General features: G+C 53.4%; 2 protein-coding genes across 2 annotated transcripts; one reads left to right on the top strand and one right to left on the bottom strand.

Moving 5' to 3' along the window:
- The first annotated feature begins 2,356 nt into the window (after window positions 1-2,356).
- P2RX5 (purinergic receptor P2X 5) lies at window positions 2,357-19,591 on the top strand. Its single transcript, XM_077165571.1, has 13 exons — window positions 2,357-2,519; window positions 6,058-6,208; window positions 6,847-6,918; window positions 7,195-7,270; window positions 7,351-7,447; window positions 7,690-7,770; window positions 8,084-8,222; window positions 10,147-10,283; window positions 10,642-10,735; window positions 10,875-10,940; window positions 13,144-13,226; window positions 14,007-14,237; window positions 15,720-19,591. Exons 1-13 carry the CDS (start codon window positions 2,383-2,385, stop codon window positions 15,787-15,789), a joined length of 1,434 nt encoding a protein of 477 aa, XP_077021686.1. The 5' UTR covers window positions 2,357-2,382; the 3' UTR covers window positions 15,790-19,591.
- Window positions 19,592-21,746: 2,155 nt separating this feature from the next.
- On the bottom strand, window positions 21,747-22,636 carry EMC6 (ER membrane protein complex subunit 6). Its single transcript, XM_077165570.1, has 2 exons — window positions 22,501-22,636; window positions 21,747-22,307 (listed from the first exon to the last, which is right to left on the bottom strand). The coding sequence occupies exon 2, from the start codon at window positions 22,257-22,259 to the stop codon at window positions 21,927-21,929; it is 333 nt and encodes a 110-aa protein (XP_077021685.1). The 5' UTR covers window positions 22,260-22,307; window positions 22,501-22,636; the 3' UTR covers window positions 21,747-21,926.
- Window positions 22,637-22,669: the final 33 nt, after the last annotated feature.

Raw genomic sequence — 22,669 nt, 5'->3', positions numbered from 1 at the left:
TTGTGCCCTGGGACAAATTCACACCTACCTCCAGGCCTTGCATGAGCTCTCTTCTTGGGGGGTAGGAAGTAGAACTATGTTGTATTATTAATAAGTAACATCAGAACCTCTACTCCATGAGTCATTATTTTATGGTCTGTGTGCTTTCTTTATTTCTATTTTGTTTCCTTTAATTTTGAGACAAGCATTTTTGAACCTCTCAGGCTAAGGGGAAGACTTTATTTCACCCTCACCAGGGCTGGAAGGGTGAAGGGTAATCTGTGCGTTTTGGGAGGTTGGCGTGGCGACCAGGCCATGTTGCTGGCAACTCCTGCAGCTACCTACCTGGAGCTGATGTTTTTCCTCTTGGAAGCTCTTTCTATTCATCCTTGGAGAAATGGGAGTTTTCCCTGATTGAGGGGTGTGCCAGTTTGAAAGTATTATGAACCCAGAAAAGCCATGTTTGAATCCTGATGTGCTCTTGTAGAGGCAGCTGTTTCTTTTAATCCTAATTCAGGACTGTAGGTTGGACAAAACTGGCGACCAAACTTGCCCCCCAGGATGGCTGCAGCTTCTGAAGCCCCCAGTCATGACTGGGACACAGGGCAGCTCCAAGTCCCCTCCCTGTTTCTGAGTGCAGGCCTCGTGTCCTGTTCACTCACTCAGCAAACATGCATGGGCCACCATGGTGCTGGGCACTGGGAGACGGAGCTGCTCAGAGGCTCCCTGCCCGCCCGGAGTTTACAGTCTGATGGGGGGGGGGGGTCTCACAGCCAGCAAACAGGGCAGCAAGGTCATAGCGGACCTGGGCGCTCCATCAGAGAGAGACGGGGTGTCGGGGAGGGCCGGGAGCTTCGCTGGTGGGTAGGAATGAGAGCGGGCTTTTTTGAGGAAATGACACGAGCTGAAATTATGAAAAAATGCGAAATCTATGGTTCCCAAAGGACAGTTTGAGAACAAAATGCAGATCCCCAGACCTCCATCCTAGACTCAGTATATGAAAATATCAGGGGTGTGGCCTAAGAATTTGCTTTTTTGTGGTTCCAAATGATTCCTATGCACACTAAAACCGAAGATCTACTGCCCCGGGGCTTTTCCTGGTGGACCTTAGGCTCTCCAAGAGCATGTGGCTCAGGGAAGGGAGCTCCTGGGGAGTGTGGGCCCGGGCTAGGGAGAGGAGCAGGACTGCGTGGGGGCAGATGGCGGAGGGCAGAAGTGGGGCTCACATGGCTCCTCAAGGCACAGCTCACTCAGACCTGCCTCTCCTATCCCGTCATGAGCTCTAAAGCTGGTCTCCCTGTAATTACATGTGCTGTGAGTGTGACCGTAAATAGCAGCCTGCGTTAGGTGTGTCTCTTCTTTGGGGAACCGTCTCACACAGTTGGTGCATGGGCTCTCCTTAGTGTATTTTGTGATCTAGGTCTCAGTTGCCTGTGTCTATCCCCCACCCCACCCCCACCCCACTCCCCACTGTGTGCCTAGGGTGTGGGTCAGGTTTCTTCATTCTCTGCACTTGTCACGGCTTGGCAGCTGACTCCCCGGGAGTGTGGGGTTTTAGATTCGCAGCAACTGCTGCAGTGGAAGGACCCATTTGACTGCAATGGACTCAGGCAGCCCCCGGCTGAGGCATCCTCTGAGTCACTCCCAGCCCTGCTGGGGTTCCCCTAGAGAGCCGGGTGAGCTAGGACTCCCCTAGGGAACAAGAGAGCACTGCCTCCCGGGAGGTCCTGGCACCGGGAGAATCAAGAAACCTATTGTGTTTGCCTGTAAATGTTCTTTGTTCCTTCTTCACCTCCGCGTCCTGTGCTGTAGGTCCCGCTGCCCCAGGCTTCAGCTTCCCCATCTGTTTGGAAGAACCTTTAGGATTTCTTTGGGAGTGAAGAAGGATAGGGAGATTTTGCTTTAAAAGGAGACCTTCCTCCCTTCCTTTCCTCGCCCCCTCACTCCTGCAGCCCAGCGCTCCTTTCCCCTAGCAGGGACAGCCACTCCGGGCCCGGGGAGTGCAGTCCTGCAGACTCAGGGAGTGTCCCCGCCAGGCCAGTGACTGGGGAGGACGGGCTGCTGCTGTCACTGTGTAAGAGGAGGAGGAGGAGGAGGAAGTGGTGGAGGCAAGGTCGCAGTCCAGGTTCCAGCACTCGTCCCAGCGCAGCTCCCGCCGGAGGCTTTAGTAGCCACCGCCACCGCCACCGCCACCGCACGCTCCCCGCGGCTCGCAGCCCTCGGCGCCCGCCCGGCCCCTGCGGGTTAGAGCCGCGCAGTGCCGAGGTGGGAGGACCGCGCCGGCCGGCCGGGCAGGCAGGGAGGCGGGCGAGCGAGGGGCGGCGGGCTCCGCGGCCCAGGGCTGCGCTCCCCATGCGGCACGCGGGGGGCCCGGCAGCCCGCAGGCCCCGGTGAGACCGCGGCATGGGGCAGGCGGGCTGGAAGGGGCTCCTCCTGTCGCTGTTCGACTACAAGACGGAAAAGTACGTCATCGCCAAGAACAAGAAGGTGGGCCTGCTCTACCGGCTGCTGCAGGTCTCCATCCTGATGTACCTGGTGCTGTGAGTTCCCCCGGGCTCCCGGGAAGGGGGGGGAGGGGCGGGCGGTGGGCGGCCGTGCTGCGCAATTTGCACGTGGGTACGTGTTCCCTGTAGTTGGGGGTCTGGACCCTGCTTGGGGTGGGGAGTAAGGAGGGGGGTCTGTCCCCCCCCACCGGTTCTGATGAGATGTGGGCAGTTGCTGCTGCGTTTCTTGATTTATGCGACTCTCCCTGGGCAACTCCTTCTGCCAAGGGCTGGAGCCCCCAGGCTGAGGGCCCTGGGAAGGGCAGGGATGTAAAGGGGCAGGGGAGCACAGCTGTCGCCTGCCCTCGGAGTCTCCGGGGGCCCTGTCCTGGCAGTGGTCCCAGGGCCAGGAAAGTTATTTATAATCACTGAGCGTCAGTGCCACGCTTGGGCCTGGGCAAGTCATGAGCCTGGCATGCTCCCGAGCCACTTCCAGTCACCTCCTCCCATCCGTGGCTGGCCTCTGGTGTCCAGCCGGGGGTCCTGCCAGAAGCCTCCACCACCCGAGCCCATTGGCCGTCTGCCTCCCCATCTCCCTCCCATCTGGCAGACGCTGCGGCCACCAGCCCAGGGGGCAGCTCACTGGGGTTGCTCAGTCTGGGTCTGCTCAGAGTCTTCTCCTCTCCTGGGAGAAACAGGTGGAGGCAGGAAGTGACACCTTCTTACACTCATTTCCTGGCTGCAGACACTCCTTCTGGAAGTGTCTCACCTCGCTCCCTGGAGGCCGGGTCCAGCTTTCCCTGAGCTTTGTATCCTAAGGCGCCTGGCCTTCTCCCACCGAGGACCCTGCATGCGTTGTTCCATTGGCCAACGCCCACTCATCCTTCAGACCTTGGGGGACCATCTGCTTAATGGCCGTGTCTGACTCCCCCCCCCCCAGCCCGGGCGCCATGAGGGCAGGGCCCTGCCTCACTTAACTGCTGAGGAAACAGGTAGAGGATGAACGAGAGAATAAATGAAGTGGCCCCTTGCCTTTGTGCAGCATGCCGAGTCTCTCCTGCTAGAGTGGCTGGTTGGCTCCTTGGCCGTGTGACTGCCCGGCTCTGCCCCCAGCAGGGAGGGGTGAGCATGTCCCGGTTGGCGCTTGCTGTACAGGGAACCCTTGCTGGGATCCTGGCTGGTGCAGGGGACTCCACCACCCCACACCGTGACCACAGGCAGGGGGCTTTCTGCCCTCTCAGGGCCTCAGTTTCTCCCACTTTAGCAAGAGGGGTTGACCTGGACAGTGTCTTACAGTAACAGCACCAGCAGCAGGGACTTGTGCCATTGAATCCATTCTCTGTGCCACGCAATTTTTACAGGCCATCTCATTTTGTAAAAGTACTAATTTTGAAATAATTTTAGACTTATGGAAAAGTTACAAGACTAGGACAAATTTAAAAAAACTGTCCTTCACCTAGATTCCAAATATTAACATTTTTCTACACTTTCGTGATCCTTCTCTCTCTCACTCTCTCGCTCCTCACACACATAACACACCTGTGTACATATGTATGTATTTTTTCTGCGCTGTTTAAGTTACAGGCATGTGGCCCCTTTAGCCCTAAATACTTTAGTGTGTATTTCTTAAAAACAAGAAATTCTCTTATTTACCCAAGTACAAGTATGAATTCATTTACCCAAGTACAAGTGTGAATATCAGGAAATTAATTTTAAGACAATGTTGTGATCTAATCTATAAACCTTTTATAAAATGTCCCACTTACCTTTATAGCAAAAGAAAATCTGAAACCATGCCCAGCATTCAGCTGTCATGCCTCTCTCCTTTTATTTTGAGTGCATGGGCTGGGAATTGAACCCGGGTCTTCCCAACATTCTACCCCTGAACTACCCGTGTTGTGTCTTCGTAACGTCTTTTAATCTGGACTCATTCCCGAGTCTTTCTTTGTATTTCTATGACACTGACAGTTTCTGAAGAGTATAGGACTTTCTAAAACCATTTTTTTGAGATAAAATACACATAACATAAAATTCATCATTTCAGCCATTTAAAATTATTACCATTCAGTGGTGTTTATTATATTCAAAATGTTATGCAGCCATTATCACCATCTAATTCCAGAATATTTCCAACCTCTCAAAAAGAAGCCAGGACCCATCCGTTGTCAGTTCCAATCCCCTGTCCCCCAGCCCCTCACAGCCACTTACCTACTCCCTGCCTCTATGGATTTGCCTGGTCTATCCATCGTATATAAATGAAAGGATACAGCTTGTGGTCTTTTGTGCCTGGCTTCTTTCACTTAGCGTATTTGCAAGGTTCATTCATGTTACGTGTATGAGTACGTCATCCCTTTTTTTTTTTTGCACGGGCAGGCACCGGGAATCGAACCTGGGTCTCCGGCATGGCAGGCGAGAATTCTACCTGCGGAGCCACCGTCGCACCACCCTTCATTCCTTTTTGTGGCCAAATAAGATCCCATTGTATGAATATATCATATTTTATTTATCCATTCATAGTTGATGGACATTTTGGTCGTTCCCACCTTTTGGCTATTATGAACAATTCTGCTAAGAACATTCTTCGCATATTTTGTGTGGACATATGTTTTTCAGTTCTCTTGGGTATATATAAGAGTTGAATTTCTGGGTCACATGATAATTCCATTTAACCTTCTGAGGAACTCTGAAATTTTTCCATAGCTGCTAAACCATTTTATATTCTTACCAGGAATGTGCAAGGGTCTTGATTTCTCCACATCTTCTCCAACACTTGTTATTTTCCTTTTTCTTGTTTATAGCCATCCTACTGTGTGTGAAATTGTATCTCATTGATGTTTTGATGTGCATTTCCCTCAGAACTAAGGCTGTTGAGCATCTTTTCATGGGCTTATTGGTGATTTATCTTCTTTGGAGAAATATCTATTCAAATCCTACGCCCACTTTAATCAGGCTGTCTTTTTACTGTTGAGTTTGTAGGGGTTCTTTATGTATGCTCGACAGTGGACCCTTATCAGATACACGATTTGCAACTATTTTCTCCCAAGGGTTATCTTTTCATTTTCTTGATAGTGTCCTTTGATGCCAAAGTTTTTAGTTTTGGCAAGATCCAAATGATCTGTTTTTCTTTGGTTGCTTGTGGTCTTGATGACCAAGAGAAGAGGATGTTGTACTCCTATTTTGTAGAATGCCTCTCAGTGTGCATTTGTCTTATGTTACCGCATGGTTCGTTTCAGGCTGTGTACCCTCTTATTTAATCCTCACCACATCCCCATGTAACGTGGGAAATGGAGGCTCAGAGACGTAATCGGCCTGCTCGAGGCAACCCAGCAAGACATGGTTGAGCCAGTTTCAGGCCAGACCTGCCCAACACGAGGGCCTTAGTTCCTGAGACCCGTGGTCTCTCTCTGGCCTCGTTAGAGCTCCTGCCTCTGGAGTTGTTTGTAGCCTTTGCTGCTTGCAAGACTGCATTTCGGCGTTGGTGGGGGTGATGGGCCCTGGGCAGGAGCTGGGGGAAAGGCGCCTCACCCAGATCCTGGGAACCTTCCCTGAGGACAGCAGTGTGGCTGATGCCACCCCGCTGGCCCCCTCCCCGCAGGTGGGTGTTCCTGATGAAGAAGGGCTACCAGGACACGGACACCTCCCTGCAGAGTTCCGTCATCACCAAAGTCAAGGGTGTCGCTTTCACCAACACCTCGGAGCTGGGCGAGCGGCTCTGGGATGTGGCTGATTACGTCATCCCGCCCCAGGTCAGAGCCCCACCCAGGGCCTGGCTCGGGGCGACAGGGAGAAGCTGGGTCCCCAGGGGGCTGCCATGCACGACGTCCCTTGGCTCAAGACAGCCACCAGGGTTTGCAGATAGAGACCCGTCCAGGTCCTACCAGCACCCCTGCCCCACTCCCCTCTCCCACTCCTGCCCTTGACTGTTGGGCAAAGAACCCTTGAGCCTTCTGAGATCAAATGGTGTCCAGAGAGCTTGCAGGCTGCTTTAGGTGAGGGGACGCAGGGAACAATTAGTTTCACAACAGGCAAATGGGGGCCCACTTGGAGGAACCCCCACCTAGCTCTTAGCCACTGTCCCGGGAAATGATTCCCTGTCCTGCTCAGAATCAGCTGGACCAACTCCATCACAGCCCCTTCTTCGCCCGTATGGGGTTTCGGACCCCAGGGGCTGAGTCAGAAGGAGAGTTTGCAGGGTAGGGCAGCTGGGGGTTGTGGGCCTGGAAGGGACCTATCCAAAGACATCTGGCCAGCGGCTCCGGGGTCAGCAGGGAGATGGGGATATCCACCATAGTTTGTGGCTCCTCCCTCCCCAGCACCCAGCAGAGACCCCACCCCCTGCCCTAAGAGGCCAAGAGGAGGGTCCTCACCCCCTCTGGTTCCCCAGGGAGAGAGCGTCTTCTTCGTGATGACCAACCTGATCGTGACCCCCAAACAGCGGCAGGACACGTGCGCTGAGGTCTGACGCGGCACCCGGAGCGGGGAGGGGGTGGCCGACCTCCAGCCGCAGCGGGTCTAGCCCTCCCCTGAGGGGGGGCTTCCACCTGCGCCAGGGCCCCGGGAGGGGTGTGCCTGCTGCCTGCCCACCCCCGGCGTGGTCTGGGAGCCGAGCTCTAGTCCGGGCCTCCGAAGCGCAGGGAAAGAGGCCCTGTTCTCGCCCTGGGGCGGGGCCTGGCTCTGAGCGGAGGCCGGCAGGGGGCCCCTCCTCACCCTGGCGCCCTCTCTCCCCTGGCAGCGAGAAGGCATTCCCGACGCCCTGTGCTCCAAGGACAGCGACTGCCCCCCCGGGGAGGCGGTGGTGGCCGGAAATGGTGAGGGCCTGCGGTGGGAGGGGTGGCATGGAGGGGCCTGGAGCCCGGAGGCCATGGCATTGCCCCTGTCCCCCCCCCAGGAGTGAAGACCGGCCGCTGCCTGTGGGAGGGCAGCGCGGAGACGGGCACCTGTGAGATCTTCGCCTGGTGCCCCGTGGAGGCCAAGTCCAAGCCCACGTGAGTGGCCGCGCCTCGGGCCCGGGCAGTTCCCTGTCCTGTGTGGTGTCGCCCCGGCCAGGGGGTGGGAGACACCCACCGTGGGGTGTCTCCTCATTCTGCAGGGCCCATGAGGAGACCCCAGGGAGGCCTCATGCCCCCGCACCAACGGAGCCTCGGCCCTTGTTGCCACAGGCCGGGGGGACGTGGAGGCCGGGGCAGGCAGGGTCTCCCCGACAGGCTGTTGCGGTTTGGTTTTTCAGGGAGCCCCTCCTGGGCAAGGCTGAGGACTTCACCGTTTACATAAAGAACTCCATTCGTTTCCCCAAATTCAACTTCTCCAAGTATGTGGGGCTCAGCTGTGGGGGCTGTGGGAGCAAGGCCTTGGTGGGGGGCTTGGGACCCCCCAGAGGGCCTTGTGCACAGGCCTGGGGGCCTCGCGTGCGAGGGTGTGTGATGCCCGTGTGTGGCTGAGCCCCTGCTGACCCGCTTTTTTGGGGGTGGGGCAGGGCTGGCCCTGCATGGAGTGGGGTGTTGGTTGATGGACCGTCAGGCCTGGGGTGCGGGGCCTGTCCTCACCCTGGGGTCAGGCCCGTCTCCAGCCTGGGACCTGCGTGCCTCACCTTCACTTCCCCGGCTGTTTTCGGCCTCTGCCAGGACGAATGTGCTGGACACCAAAGACAGCGCCTTCCTAAAGACCTGTCGCTTTGGCCCGGACAGCCACTACTGCCCCATCTTCCGGCTGGGGTCCGTGGTCCGCTGGGCTGGGAGCAGCTTCCAGGCGATGGCCGTGGAGGTGGGTAGCGTGTTCTCTGCCACAAGGAGGGGGCGTGGAGGGACTGTGGGGTCGGGTGGCCCCACAAACACATGTGCCTTGAGGACTCGCCGTCTTCAGAACTAACCGTGACACAGCTGGGCTGCACCGTGCTCATGGGCTCTCGGGGAGGAGGGATGGGGTGGGGGGAGTGGGGACACAGGCGCCAAGGACCTGGACCCTGTCCCGGAGTCCCTGCCCCAGGCCTCTCTTCAACCGGGACCAGAGAGGGCAAGAGGAAGAGAGGACAGGTGGGCGGGCCCGGGCTTGAATCACTTTGGGGCGTCATCAGTGATGTGACCCTCTGCAGGTGCCATTGCTTCCCCAAGTCCTGGGCTTCTCCTGTGTGTAGGATTGTTTGGCATTTCCAGGATCATGATGCAGGTGTCACTTGCAGAGTGGACCTGACCTTGTAATCCCTATGACATGGTGCTCCCATGGGCTTCAACACTCAATTCCTGTGCAGCTAGGGGTCTGCCCCACCCAGACCCTCTGTTGGGGTCTCGTGTCCCCTCTGGGTGGCTCTCCCTCCCAGTGGCCCGTGTCACAGAGGGAGGCTCCCAAGGCACTCGCTCTGTCCACTCTGCCTCCTTGGGTGTAATGCCAACTGCTCCCCATTCACTGTCTCAAGCTTGAGTCAGATGCCATTTCGTCCCCTGTGTTAGTTTGCTAAATGCTGTTGGAATGCAATATACCAGAAATGGAACGGCTTTTAAAAAGGGAATTTATTAAGTTGCAAGTTTACTGTTCTGATGCTATAAAAATGTCCAAACTAAGGCATCCAGAGAGAGAGAACTTGGCTCAAGAAAGGCCGATGTCTGCCACATTGGTCGTCTGTGGTCCAAGTTCTGTTGCTTCCAGTTTCTGATGCCAGTGGTTTCTTGTCTAAGCATCCGTGGGCCTTCACTTAGCTCCTCCAGGTTTTTGGCTTGCTTAGCATCTCATGGGAAGAGCCCACGTGACTGCTGGGCTCTGCATCTGCAAATGTCCTTGTCTGTGTGAGCTCTGAAGTATTTCCAAATGTCTGTGTCTGCATCTGAGGTTTCCCCAAAACATTTCCCCTTTTAAAGGACTCTGTTAAACTAATTAATACCTACCTTGAATGAGCAGAGTCACTTCTCCATCCGATCAAAAAGGTCTCACCCACAACTGGGTGTGTCACATCACCACGGAAATAATCCTGTCAAAGTTTCCACCCCACAATATTGAATCAGCATTAAAAGAAACATGGCTGCCCCCACAAGAATGTGGCACTCGCTCTCTCCAAAGGACATGGCTTTCCTGGGATACAGCTTTTCTGATGACAGCTTCAAACTGGCACACCCGCCAATCCAGGGAGAGCTTTTGAAACTCACTGGGAGCTCCCTGTTTTTACTTTCCTCACGAAGCCCAAGGCAGGGGAAAGAGCACCCCCTCCTCTGTGGGGGGGACTGTAGGAACCCCCAACACCTTTCTCCAAAGAATCCCCCCTCCTGCCTCTTCAGCCTTAACCCCTGGACACCCTTCAGGTGAGGGCAGAGCAGAGGGTCGCCAGCTGGTTTCTGGGCCTCTTCTCTAAGCCCCAGGCAGAGGCCATCCGTTGCACACTTGGGGACGTGGGCACACTTGGCCTCTGCTTACAGATTCCTAGTCTTTGGGGCATCAGCTGAGCCTGAGCCGGAAGTGCCCATTGGCACAGGTGGGACGTGCTCATCCCTTAGTGGGTGCTCACTCTGGTAGCTCCCTCCTCCCCCGAAGCATGGGGTGGGTTGGGAGGCTAGAGCCTGTGTCATCCCCTTCACCCTCTCGCCAAACTGCCCCCACCTGCTGCTCTCTCAGTTGATCTGCAATCTGTGACTTGTGTCCGTCTCCAGAAAGCTCTGTGCGCTGACCCTTGTCCCTCTCTCTCTCTCTGTCACTCACCAAGGGCGGTGTAATAGGAATTCAGATCGAATGGGACTGTGACCTTGATAAAGCTCCCTCTGAATGCAACCCTCACTATTCTTTTAGCCGTCTGGACAACAAATTTGCAGAAAAGTCCATCTCTTCCGGGTACAACTTCAGGTAATGGCCGTGTCATGTCCTTTCTGGGCACCTGTGCTGTGACAGCCCTTCCTGGGGGAGGCAGTGGGTGCCCGGGCAGGAGGCACAGGGAGAGACGGCCCAGGGGAAGCGTGGATCTCCGCCCAGCGGCAGGGACAGAGGAGATGCTTCTTGCTGGGTGGTTCTATCCCAGGTTGTGTAAGAATGCACTTTGCCCTTGGAAAATGTCTGGCAGGCATGTAAACAATCTTGGAGGACTCTGATACCTGGCTCAATGAGAAGGTCTGTGAGCCCTCCCCAAAGCAGCTGAACTGTGTGGCCAAAACAGGGGAGGCCCAGGCAGGCTGCGTCACCCCTCCCGGGGCTCTGTCTCCCCCAGGTTTGCCAAATATTACCGAGACGCAGCTGGGGTGGAGTTCCGCACCCTGATAAAAGCTTATGGGATCCGCTTTGATGTGATGGTGAACGGCAAGGTGTGTGGACGTTCCCTTGCTCAGCTGGCCGGTGGGAGGCGGGGATGTTGGGGAGAAGGGCCCGGGTGGCTCGGGTTGGACCCGATCTGGGGACCCGCTGGCCGCCCGCTGCGCTCAGCCTGCCTCCTCCACCCTTCAGGCTGGGAAGTTTAGCATCATCCCCACCATCATCAACGTGAGCTCTGGGCTGGCGCTCATGGGAGCTGTGAGTACCTGCCCCGTCCTCCCCGTCCCCACCCTCTGGCCCACAGCATCACCCGAGGGAGAGGGAGGCCCGGCAGGAACCCATCCCAGTGCCCCAGCCAGGATGAGGGCTGGCGAGATCAGAGTAGCTGTAGGGAAAGAGGGCTTTCTAGCATTTCACTCCCTGCCCGCTGCCCCCACGTGGCAGTGACTGCTGAGAGAAGTCTGCCTGGAGCACTGGGGCCTTGGGTAGGGTGTCGGTCAGCCCCCAGCCATGGTGTGGGTTGGAGTTTTTCTGGAATCCTAGGTCAGCCCAGAACCTCTTAAGCCTCCATCTCCATTTCTGCTGAAAGGAGGAGGATTAGGCTGTGCGGGGTTTCCCAACCTCAGCAGCAGTGACACTTTGGGCTGGATAACTCAGTGTGGGAGTTGTCCTATGCCTTGTGGGATATTTAACAGCATCTCTGGCCTCTACCCCTCAGATACCTGTCACAGTTGCCTCGGTTGTGGCAGCCAAAAATGTCTCCATACTGCTAAATGCAAGAATCACTGGGCTGACGGGGTGCCCGGCAGGGAGGGCAGCTCCGTGATGCTTCCTGGCAGTGGTTTCAGCTGGGCCGAGGGGGGCTCATGGAAGGAGAGGAAAGGATGGCTGGGGACAGGGAAAGCCTTCGTCAGAATCTGTGTAATCTTCCTTTGTGGTTTTGCAGAGGTTTTAAAAGATACAGGGAGTCATTAGTGAATGGCTCATCCATGCAGCAAGCCCCTTTCCAAGGTTTCTGGAAGCCTCTCTCCCATTCCTCTGCCTGGGTGGACAGAAAGACACTGGAGGGTCCTGTCAACACTTAGGTCTCACTTTTCATTAAGATGAGAAAACTTAAAACCTAAAGCAGGACATACAGAGACCATGCCCCCAAAGAGTGGTAGATAAAAGTGAAGCTCAAATGGATTCCTCGTGAGGGCAAGCGGTCATGGTTGTTTGGTTTGGGAACCCTGGATATTTAATTGTAACATTCTTAGAGAGGGGCCTGCCTTCAGCCATCACCTTCTCAGGAGGTGGGAAAACTCAGAACGCAGGGCATCGCGGGAGAAGCATGTGGGATGAAGGCAGTGGTGGCCGGGAGAAGGTGTCAAGGCCCGGGGTGGGGATGGGGTGCGTGTGATAATATTTTGGGCATCTGGGGGTAGGGAGGGGAGAAGGAGGTGTGCAGGAACCAGCTCCACCTGGTGGCCACCATCACCCACCTCCCTACCCTCCCGCAAGCACCCTCCTCAATCCTCCAGCCAACACGGTCCTGGCTCCCCCCTGTGCCCTGGGTGCAGTCGCCCTCTGGTGGAGGAGTTTGGCATCGGCACTCTCCCTGGCCAGAGGTGCATACGGTGAGCTGGGAGTGGGTCCCCGCTGACTTATCGCAGGAGTAGCCGCTTTCTCCCGGACCATGGCTGTAGCCTCCCAGTTGGTCAGGTCTGGATCCCCAACCGTCCCCCTCCCCAATCTGCCTCTCATGCTGACCCCCAGAGGGATCTTTCTAAAATGCTACAACTCTACCCTGTCACGCCCCTACTCGAAAGCCCTTCAGTGCCTTCCAAGCCCAGTGCCCACGCCACGGCCTAATAAGCTTTACAGGCTGGTCCCCTCCACCTCTTCAGAAGCGTCTCCAGCTCTTCCCCCACAGCTCCTGTGGACTCTGCCACGTGTTTCTACCTCTGAAATGCCCTGCCCTGGCTTTCTTGACCTAGTACAAACTCCTGTTTGGCCCTCAATGTTCAGCCCAAGTGCCATCCCTAGGCTGAGTGGAATCCGGTCTTCTCTCTGTCCTCTCCTTGTAGAATGTGCTCCTCTGTCCCGTCTTCTCCTGCAGCCATGGGAGAGGCCCCAGCGGGTCTGCCTTGTCTTTGCCCCCCCCCCCCCCCCGCACCTCAGTACAGCACCTGGCATGCGGTGGGAGCTCAGCAGACACTTGTTGGATGAATGACTCAGTGGGGTCAGCGCAGGGTAGGGGAGAGAGTGAGGCTTGTAGAGTCCGATGGGACTAGATTCTAACCGTGGTTCTGCTCTGTGGCCTTGGACAAGTGTGCCCCTTTCTGAGCCATTTCCTCCTCTATTAAATGGGGTCCTTGATGCTTCTCTCTTGGAATTGTTGCAGATTAAATGGTATGAAGTACATAAAGTAGCCAGCCTACCTGGGTGCCCCCCTGAGTCAGGGACCCCAACTGTTTTGCAGGGAGCTTTCTTCTGTGACCTGGTGCTCATCTACCTCATTAAAAAGAGCCACTTCTACCGCGGCAAGAAGTACGAGGAAGTGAGGTCAGTTATGCTTCTTCCCCTGTGGTTCACTCACTTCTCCCGTCAGCCTCCCTCTGTCTAGCTTAGAACCTTTCATGTGATTTGGATATCGGCGTTTGGGGTGTGGAGGCAGGGGGACCATGGGAGCTCACGGCCCCTGGTCAGGGGAGGTGGGATGTTCTAAGGACATGCTCCACAGAACTGGACCCGGTCTCAGAGCAGCCTCAGAAGACAAAGTCACAGGCTGTGGGCAGGAGACCTGGCTCACAGGCCCGGCTTGGCCACTGCCTGACTGTGTGACTCTGGACGAGTCCCAGGCCTCTGTGTCTCACTTTCTTGTATTTGGGATATGAAAGCTGATTGACATATGGTGCTTTTCAGCACTTATGTTTTAGGGTTCTTGGACTTGGTATTTCTGGTGGGCTGGGGTTGAGGGAAACTAGAGTGGCAAGGGAAGAAAAAAACATTTTTTTTACCCTCCATTGCGGGAGCATATTTCCAGGCTTCCTCAGGCTGTGGGTCTGGCCTTTGGCTTGGCCGTGTGTGTGTGTGTGTGTGTGTGTGTGTGTGTGTGTGTGTGTGTGTGTGTGTGTGTGTGTGTGTGTGTGTGTGTGTGTGTGTGTGTACCTGCGTGTGCCCTCAGAGCAGCCGAGCACAGTCCGGGTAGGAAGCCCGGCTGGCGCCCCTGCAGGGGGAGCGGGTCCTCAGGGCCCACGCTGAGAGGCCGCCTCCCTTAAGCTGCTGGAGGGCCATGCTGCCCACATGGGCCAACCGGGGGGTAACGGGCCGTGTCCTGCCCAGGGGCCGGGAGGCCCGTGCGCGGCTGGCCGAGTCCCCGCGGCGTGCCGGGGCCTGGGAGCCCGAGGTGGCGGCGGGGCCGGGCCCGGGGCCGCGGGGCGGCAAGCAGAGCCCACGCAGGGAGCCAGACGGGCAGCGGCGGGAGCGGCCCGAGGTGCAGGACGGAGGCAGTGGCCCGATGGGGGACGGCTGCGTGTGCCAGCAGCTCCTCGAGGGCTGCGCCCAGCCCGCCAGGTGAGGAGCGGCAGAGGCTGCGGGGCAGGAGAGGACTGGGGCCTGCAGGGACAGGCGGGTGTTCTGCTCTGGGGCGACCTGGCCACAAGGCAGGGTGGGGACTAGGAGACCCCATCCCAGTTGGTTTGGGGGTGGTGGGGTGGTTCTTTGGCTCCTCGTGACTTCCATTAGCTCCCCAAGCCCCCTCAATAAATGTGCTTGCTGTGCCAGCTCAGCGTTCAGATGATATCATAACACAGCGCTTACTCTGCCAGGCCCTGCTCTGAGCCCTTTGCATATATTAACCCATTTAAGCTTCTCAACAGTTTAACGAGGTGAATACTAATATTCCCTATTTTACTAATGGGGGACCTGAGGCTCAAGAATGGTTAAATAACTTGCCCAGTTCTGGCTAACAAATCGCAGACGTGAGATTTGAACCCAGCCCATGTGTCTTGGGGTCTAGTTCTTCACGGGGCAAGCCCTTATCCCTGCTCCACCCTCCCTCCAGTCAGATTATTTCCCTAAATTCCTCTTCTGCATTGAAATTCTGGAACTGTCCCAACCCCAGGAGGGTGGTGGCTGTGCCGAAAGGTGACCTCAGGCTGCCCTTCCCCAGGCACTGCCCAGAGGCCCTGAGCAGCCTGGCCTTTTACGCAGGGTGACACCTGGCACAGGGAAGAGCCCCGGCTGAGTCAGGAGGCTGGTGTCAGGCCTGCTCTGCCTCTGTCTTGCTGTGTGCTCTTGAGCAGGTGCCTGGCCCTTTCTGGACCTGGCTTTCCTTTCTTTCCTGTGGGGGTTGGATGCTGGGGGCCCTCTGGCTCAGACTAGGGCTTTGTGACTCTCCTTTTAAAAGCCAAATCCCAAGGGAGTTCTGTGGCCCTCCCTGGACTTTCCTCTGGCCCCCAGCTTCCATTCTGGATGACTCAGGGATTAGCAACCTTCAGCCAGGAGGAGCTGGGCCTAGGTGATGGAGTGAGAAATACACTGGGACCGAGGGGAAAGATGAAGGATGGATAGGAACAAGTACAGGCAGAGAGGCTGGAGGCCTGCAGTGGAAGCTGGGGGATCCGGCTGGAGTGGGCCAGGGCCCACTGAATGTGCTGGTGCTTCCTGGGCTGACTTTGGCTTCTTGCGTGCCCGCCTGAACTCCTTAGCCTGTGAGGGGGAAGGATGGCCCTTGCTGGCTTGGGGGCTGGCCTGGTCTCAGTTCAGCCTCGCCTGTTGCTGTGCAAGGCTCAGTGCTTATGGGCCCTGGCTCCGGCTGCCACTGTGGTTGCTGCTGCTCACTGCTGGGGCAGCTCCAAAGACTTCAGCCTGTGTCCCTCCATGTGTTGGGGCTGTACCCAGGGATTCCGACAGAGTACCCCTCTCAGTTCTGGCTGAGAATGCTCTCCCTGCCTGCTGCTAGCGAGAAGCTGCTGCAAGAGTCTGCCTTTAGGGAGGAACCCTGGCTATGGGTTCCCTCTGTGCCTCTTGTGTTCCTCTCCCGTTCCTACACAGGTCTGGCCACCTGGGGAATGGAGAGGTGACTGTGGAGCAGCTGCAGACCCTGCAGACAGTGGAGACGTAGTCAGAGGCATCAGCCGAGAGGAGATTCAGGAAAGGCATTGGGGACAGAATAGCCAACTGCTCCGACCTGGGAAGAGGATTTTTCGTGCCTGCCTAGGGCAGCGGCTTCCGGGCACAGCCTTCTTCCATGCATCACTGTGTGAACTGCTACAAGCTTTTTGTTGCCTGAGGAGAGAAGCCACTCATTGGCCACAGTGACTCAGATTTGGAAGTGTCAAGACTAGAGCATTTTAATGTTTTTTGAGACCCTGGTTGGACATTAATTCATTCGTGTAGCAAATATTTACTGATTGCCTGAGGTGGGCTGGACCCTATCCAAGAGACACTTAATTGAGACACTGATCTGGCGCTAGGGGAAGGCAACACAGGTGCAGTTCCCTCCAGAGCCAAAAGAGGCATCCCAGCCAGGCCCAGCCACTGGCCATCCTCCAGCTGCTACCTGAGGATTTCACAGATCCCTGTAGACTGATGGCTCCTCAGAGAAAGTTCTTGGTTAACATCCAAGGGAACAGTTGGCTTTGCCTCTATGGATAAAATTTAAATGTAGCCCAGGAGGCAACTAGGAAAGAGGAGAGGCAAACTCCAAGGGCTTCTAGTAAAGATGGGTAAGGGGAAGCAGGGAGGCTCCTGCTCTGTTCTGACCATCCAGCCTGGGAAAGCTCTGGGAAAAATGACTTGCCCATATGGGAGGTGCATCTGCCTGTGTGGCTTGGCTCCTGCGGCTCTTTAGGGCTGGGCAGCTCTGCCCTGGTCACCCCCCACCAGAGGCTTGGTCTGAAGTGCTGAGAGAGTGGGTGGGAAATGCTCACTTGGTAGGTGTAAATAGTTGTTAGGGAGGTCAAACTTGTTAGGGAGTCCAGATCTAAGCCCCCAGTTCCTACCCCACTCCCACGCTGCAGAACTCTGCTGCTTCCCTCCCTCTGTGGCTTTAGAACCTTGCCACTCAAAGTATGGTCTGTGGGCCAGCAGGAGTGGCATCACCTAGGAGCTTGCTAGAAATGCAGAGTCTCAGGCCCCTCCCTAGACCTACTAAATCAGAAGCTTACATTTTAACAAGATTTCAAGTCCACACTGTAACTCGTGTACACATTACAGTTTGGGAAACCCTGAAAAGGAGATATGCAAAGTCCTGGTTCTGAGGAAGAAAAAGGCCAGCTTTGGTTGGTTGAGCCAATTTCTAGGTCAGACTTATACGTGTTACCTTGAAACAAAGAGGAATCCTCCCTCTTGTCGCTCTTCTCCCCACAAGGAAAGTGGCATTATGCTTAATTTAAGTATTTTGACTAAGTACTATTTGTAAGATTCAAAATTCGTAAGTAACAAAAGAACAGTGAAAAGCGCCCACCTCTGTTCCCCAAGGACAACCAGTGTCACCAATTCCAAGAGGCTTCTTTACCCTGCTGTGAAGCCACTTGGTTGCCACTCAGTCGGGCAGTGGGCCTTCCTGATGCCTGCATAGTAGTCCAAGCTTCTTGTGTCAAGAATGCCCATGGTGAAATATGCCTAAACGCTGGGCTTGAGGAGCCAGGCTAGCTCAGTTCTTTCCAACCCATCATATTTGTCTAAACCCTAGCAGAAATGTCCTGCCATGCTGTCTACTTGCCAAGTCCCAGGTGCTGGACATGAGGGAGCATCCTCTTGGGAAGGTTTTTCTCTGAGGCTTCCCTCCTGTCAGAAGAGCCTCGTTCTCCTCTGCATAAAAACGGGGGCAGTAAGCATCATTTCTGTGTGGCCTTTGGATAGGATCATCAGAAGCTGCCTGGTAGAAGGTCCCTGGTGAGGCTGCCGTTGAGGCAGTACAGGAACCCTTTTAGACAGTCCCTCGCCGTGGGTTGTCCTGGAACCTGTCAACAAACCCAACTCACTCTCTGACTTGAAGGTGAAAAGTCAGCGTGATCCACAAAGGTGTTTAACTTCTTTAGTGTAAGGCAAATCCTTGCATTTTTATAATCTAGCATGTTACTTTTATGTTTGGGAGGACAGGTACAAGGCATGGGTTCTTACCGAATCCTGGCTGCTTAGAATTTGGTCTGGTTTCTTTCAGCCTGTTTTTGGAATTGCTTGGCGGCTGTCATATGATCTGGGGACAATCATACTGTTTCATAATGGAATGAAAATTTTTTCCCCAGTTATTTGTTCATTTAGTAAATACCCAAGTATCTACTATGTGTCAGGTGTGGGACTAAATGCTGGTAATACAGGGGTGAGCAATTCAGCCATGCTCCCTGCCCTCAAGTGCTCACAGTCTAATAGGGAGTTAAATCTTAGTCAAACGATCACGTCACAGACTGAATAGGATGCTCTGAGTTTTCAACAAGGAGTAGGGGGGTAAGCCAGGGAAGGTTTCCCCAAGGAGGATGGATATATCAACTGATACCTGAAAGATGAGTAGCAGTTTAGATGATGGGAAAAGCATTTCAGGTAAGGAAACCATATATGTAAAAAAACGCCTTGATGTGGGATTGAGCAACCAAGGAACTGGATGGAAACAGTATGACTGGAGCTCAGAGGGAGAGTAGTAGCAGATATCTGGAGAGTTCCTAGAAGTTTCTCCCTACTTCCCCTGCTTGATGTCATCCATTATCCTTACTGGTTTATGAGGATTTCTGGCAATTAAGTTGACTGCTTAATTGTAAGGGTTGCCCCTATGAAATATTACTGTCACAAAGGACTTACTCAACCTAAGTTTCTCTGAGTCTAGCAACACTTCCTAGGTAGCCTGTCTACTGTGTATCAGGAGCCCTGTACTTAGGTCTCTTACAGCTTCTGCACATTGTTGCATATTCTACCAGTTGGCTTTTTTTTTTTTTTTTTTTTTTGCATAGTCCTCTCCTCCCCTCCACCTTTTTGCATAATCTTGGTGCATGAATGGGAGGCTCAGAAACTTTTTTTTTTTTCCCCATGGGCAGGCACCAGGAATCCAACCTGGGTCTCCGGCATGGCAGATGAGAACTCTGCCACTGAGCCACCGTTGCACGCCCTCAGAAACTTTTTTTGAATGTGGGTGAAGTGAAGCAGGAACTTGAGCTCTTTTCAAACTTGGGAAAGCCCCTTTCCCTCTAGGCACTGGTTGCCTCATTAGGCAGATGACAACACTGACCTCTCAAGAGCCTCTTTCCATTCTGCTCTTCCCAGGGTCATACAAATTATTTATGTTCTGACCCTAGCCTGAATCAACCATCCTAGTATTTTCCATATGAATGAGTTATTCTATGCCTTGGGAGTACCATGATGCTGGCCAACAGGAAATTTGTAAATCGGGTGCTATCAATGTTGTGTTTACAGGGACCAGCCATGAAAGAGCAAAATGCCCTCTACTCCTGATGCAGGGGCCATGAGGACTGATCAGTCACACACAGCTGCCTTTTTGCCCCCCTCCCCCCATCAGTTCTTCTTCTTTCTCAGTGGCTGGCTGCTCCAATGGGGGACCAGTCATTAAGGGGAAACATGACTTTTCCAGGTGACTTTGAGCACACCAACTAAAGGCTACCATGCCTTGGAGACACCTCAAGTCACCCCACTTGGAATGGCATCTTGTATGTCTGGAAAAGACTCCACTTACTTCCAAACCTCTCCCCCAACCCAAGTGATGCAACTCAGAGCATACTCTCCTGTGGACCCAAGAACACGTTCTCTCCAAGAGACTTCACCATTCTGCCAACTGCTTCCCCGTAAGCCACACAGAATTAAAGGGGGGGGGGGATGGGGAGAAGATGGCACACATTTTCTGGGACCTGCCCAATATATGTATTCACTCATATTTTTATCTGGTTATAAAAACAATAAAAGGTGTCAACTTTAAATGTCTTGATTTATCTCTTCATGCCTGAACTTTCATGGGCACTCTGTTTCAGCAGAAAGCATGAGGAACAAGAAGACCAAAAGAGGCAGAGGCAAGAAACAATTAGCAAATAGGATATTAAGTTGCTCGTTTTCTTGCAAAGAAATGCAAATGAAAAAATGAAACATTTTATCTTTAAATATGCAAACATTAAAATAAAATTAACACTAAGCAGGCACTGATAAAACTTGTACTTTTCATTCAATGAGTATAATCTGATAAAACTATGGTCAGCATTTGGTATTAAGCTTTTACTATCTGCCCTGGAGGCTTATTGAATTCCCTCAAAAATGATATGAAGACATTGATTGCAATGTTTTTTTAATAATAAGTGAACATTTCAAGAAAAAAAAACAAAACAACAGTGTCCAACAACAGGGGATTGGTTAACTAAGGTCCGCTCACTTATCCCCCATGTTTTCATCTCCTCCTTCCCACTAGAATCCACTTTGTTTCCTCCTCACCATGTATCAGAAATAAATACTCCCTTCCAACCCAGAGAAGAGGCTGAGAGAGGATTGTGAGGGGCTGGAACATATGTGTATTTGTAAACCATGTATGTGAGGATCTTCAGCGACGGGCAGAGAAAGGGTTCAGAAGCGGTCTTTAGGAAAGGGAGGCAAAGCTGTGACAGGAGCTCCTTGGTCTCCTGTGCAAAGATGGTGCAGAATCCAAAACGGAATTTAGGAGGCCTGGGTCCCAGATCCATTTCTGCTATTAGATATAAATATTATTGCATTAGATGATGGGCCATGAGCCACCTACTACCTATAAAAGGGGGTTTGGTTTAGGCCTTCAGATCCCCTTCTGATCTAAAACTGATCCTTTTTAAAAAATCCAAATCTGAAATCATCTCTCGACTATAACTTCCAAAGGCTATCCCCCTGCTCTTAGGATCAAGACCAAGCTCCCCACTATGGCTCTCATGACCTGATCAGGTCTACCTCACAACTGCTTATTCTTTTACTCTGCAGATACAGGCCAAACTCCTCCCTTCCCAACAACCCTAACAGATGTCCCTTCCTGCAAATAACCCGTTCCTCATACTTTACTCGGTTGTTATTCAATCTTCATGTCTCAGATGAAATGTTACTTTCTCAAGGAAGCTATTCTTGACCTCCATACCCTTCATAGTATTATGAAGGGTACTTCATAATACTCCCTTCATAGCACTTATCACTAGTGTAATGTACTAGTGATACATTTCACTAGTACTCCCTTCATAGCACTTATCACTGTGAAATGAGAGGTAATGCTGGTCTCCTCAGCTAAGACTATAAATTGCACAAACATGTTGCTCGTTATTATAACCCTAATGCAATAATATTTACTTCCTGATTAAATGAATGAGTTTTGGGTGGGCCATAGTGGCTCAGTGGCAGAGTTCTCGCCTGCCATGCCAGACACCCGGGTTCATTTTGCAGTACCTGCCCATGCAAAAAAAAAAAAGAAAAAAAAGGAAATGAATGAGTTTCATTCATTCGGGTTTTCAGGTCCCCTTCTGAAAAAAGGGATCATGGCCTGAAAAGATCATGGGCTGACACACAGAAGCATTTACATTTAATAAAATCCGAAGTTTAGCTTAAATGTCCCAACAGTCTATTTAATATTCACTAGAAATATTATGGAAAAATACGCTTAACTTTAATTATTATGGAAAAAAGAGCTAGATGTGACAAGACAGCACACCAAGAGAGCAAGTGCAATTAAGAAACCTGCATTTGAATCCCAGTTCTGCCTCTTCCTAGCTGAGCCTCTTTGGGCAGAGATATTTAACCTCTCTGAGACTCAGGTTCTCATCTAAGGGGGATAACAACATCTATTCCACACATGGTTATTTCAAGACTTAAATGGGATAATGAGTGTAAAGAATAAGCAACAGTGCCTGGCATATAGGGAACACTTAATAAATATAACTATTACTAGTTCTTAGGATGTTAACAATATGTTCCCTCCTTATCTTGGGCCCTGGCAGCCCCTCTCTGTATAGTTTATATGTAAACGCAAAGAAATAACAGCTGACTAAGGCACAGTCCCAGCTGTTCAGGTGTCAAATCTTGATAATTCTGTACCTATAACAGGGAGGATGTGTTAAGGTAGAAAAGAACTCCACAATGTTTCTCAACGCGTCATTTAATCTGAAGAATAATACAGGCTCTTCATCTTCAGATATAAATTATAACATCACAGAACAAGCAGCAAATCCAACAACTTAAAAACTAAGTCTACACGGTGTTAATTTCTAGCAACTGTCCTCCCAATGTGTTTTTTTTTTAAAAAGTCACCCTGCCCCCATTTCAGTAGACGTGCACCATGCCATAGAGGAATGTCCAGAACAGGACGTAGGTGAAGAGACCTCCGAACAGACCTCCTGTGAAAAGAGGTCTTCGCGATTTAAAATATTTGTTCCACCTCCTTCCTGCTTTGAGAATGAGGAGCAGGGAGAGCAGGACAGAGGCAAGCAGGTAGAAGATGAAGCCGTAGAGGCCGGTGAGACCGAGGATGCCCGCCGTGGCCCCTGACAGAGCTGACACTGAGGTCCGGCAATAATCCAGGACCGCGGCGTTACCCCTCACAGCTGCCTCGCTGATAAACGGCGGCCCTTCCCGCTTGGCCACTACGGCGGCCATCGCATCCGTCAGGGCTCAGCCTCTGCTATCTCGTGGAACAACGCGGAGCTGCGGAGAAAACCAAGTTACAAGTGGCGCTCGGAGCCTGGCAAGTTAGGTTCACTTTGCCCCTCCCCCCGGGGTTTCCGAGACCTCGCACCGCTCCAGGGTCTCGGAACTTCACAGACGATGAGAAGGTTGAGGGCTTAGGCCAGTCGGTGGGGAGGCACCTCTGCTTTTCCCGCCCAGCTTGCCCTGTTACCTGGAACACGGCGGCGAACGCGTCACCTGGCGTTTCCTCAGACCAACAGGAGTACGGATTCCCGCGCAGCCATCTTGCAGAGGAGGCTGCTGGGAAGGCCGTAACGGCGCATGCGCCGAGGTCTCGCCACGCCCCCTGACGCCTGCGCTCCGGGCGCCACGAACACGCT

The sequence above is a fragment of the Tamandua tetradactyla genome, chromosome 6, assembly GCF_023851605.1.
Source record: "Tamandua tetradactyla isolate mTamTet1 chromosome 6, mTamTet1.pri, whole genome shotgun sequence".
Classification (NCBI taxonomy): Eukaryota; Metazoa; Chordata; class Mammalia; order Pilosa; family Myrmecophagidae; genus Tamandua; species Tamandua tetradactyla.
This window is presented reverse-complemented; position numbering and strand designations above follow the sequence as displayed.

What these genes read in the sequence shown, in the direction of transcription:
- P2RX5 (XM_077165571.1), top strand. Translation starts at nt 2,383, where the DNA reads ATGGGGCAGGCGGGCTGGAAGGGGCTCCTCCTGTCGCTGTTCGACTAC. An exon ending in TCCAGGCGATGGCCGTGGAG is followed by an intron (nt 8,223 to 10,146) that starts GTGGGTAGCGTG and finishes TCACTCACCAAG; the next exon opens with GGCGGTGTAATAGGAATTCA. An exon ending in GGCTGCGCCCAGCCCGCCAG is followed by an intron (nt 14,238 to 15,719) that starts GTGAGGAGCGGC and finishes GTTCCTACACAG; the next exon opens with GTCTGGCCACCTGGGGAATG.
- EMC6 (XM_077165570.1), bottom strand. Translation starts at nt 22,259, where the DNA reads ATGGCCGCCGTAGTGGCCAAGCGGGAAGGGCCGCCGTTTATCAGCGAG.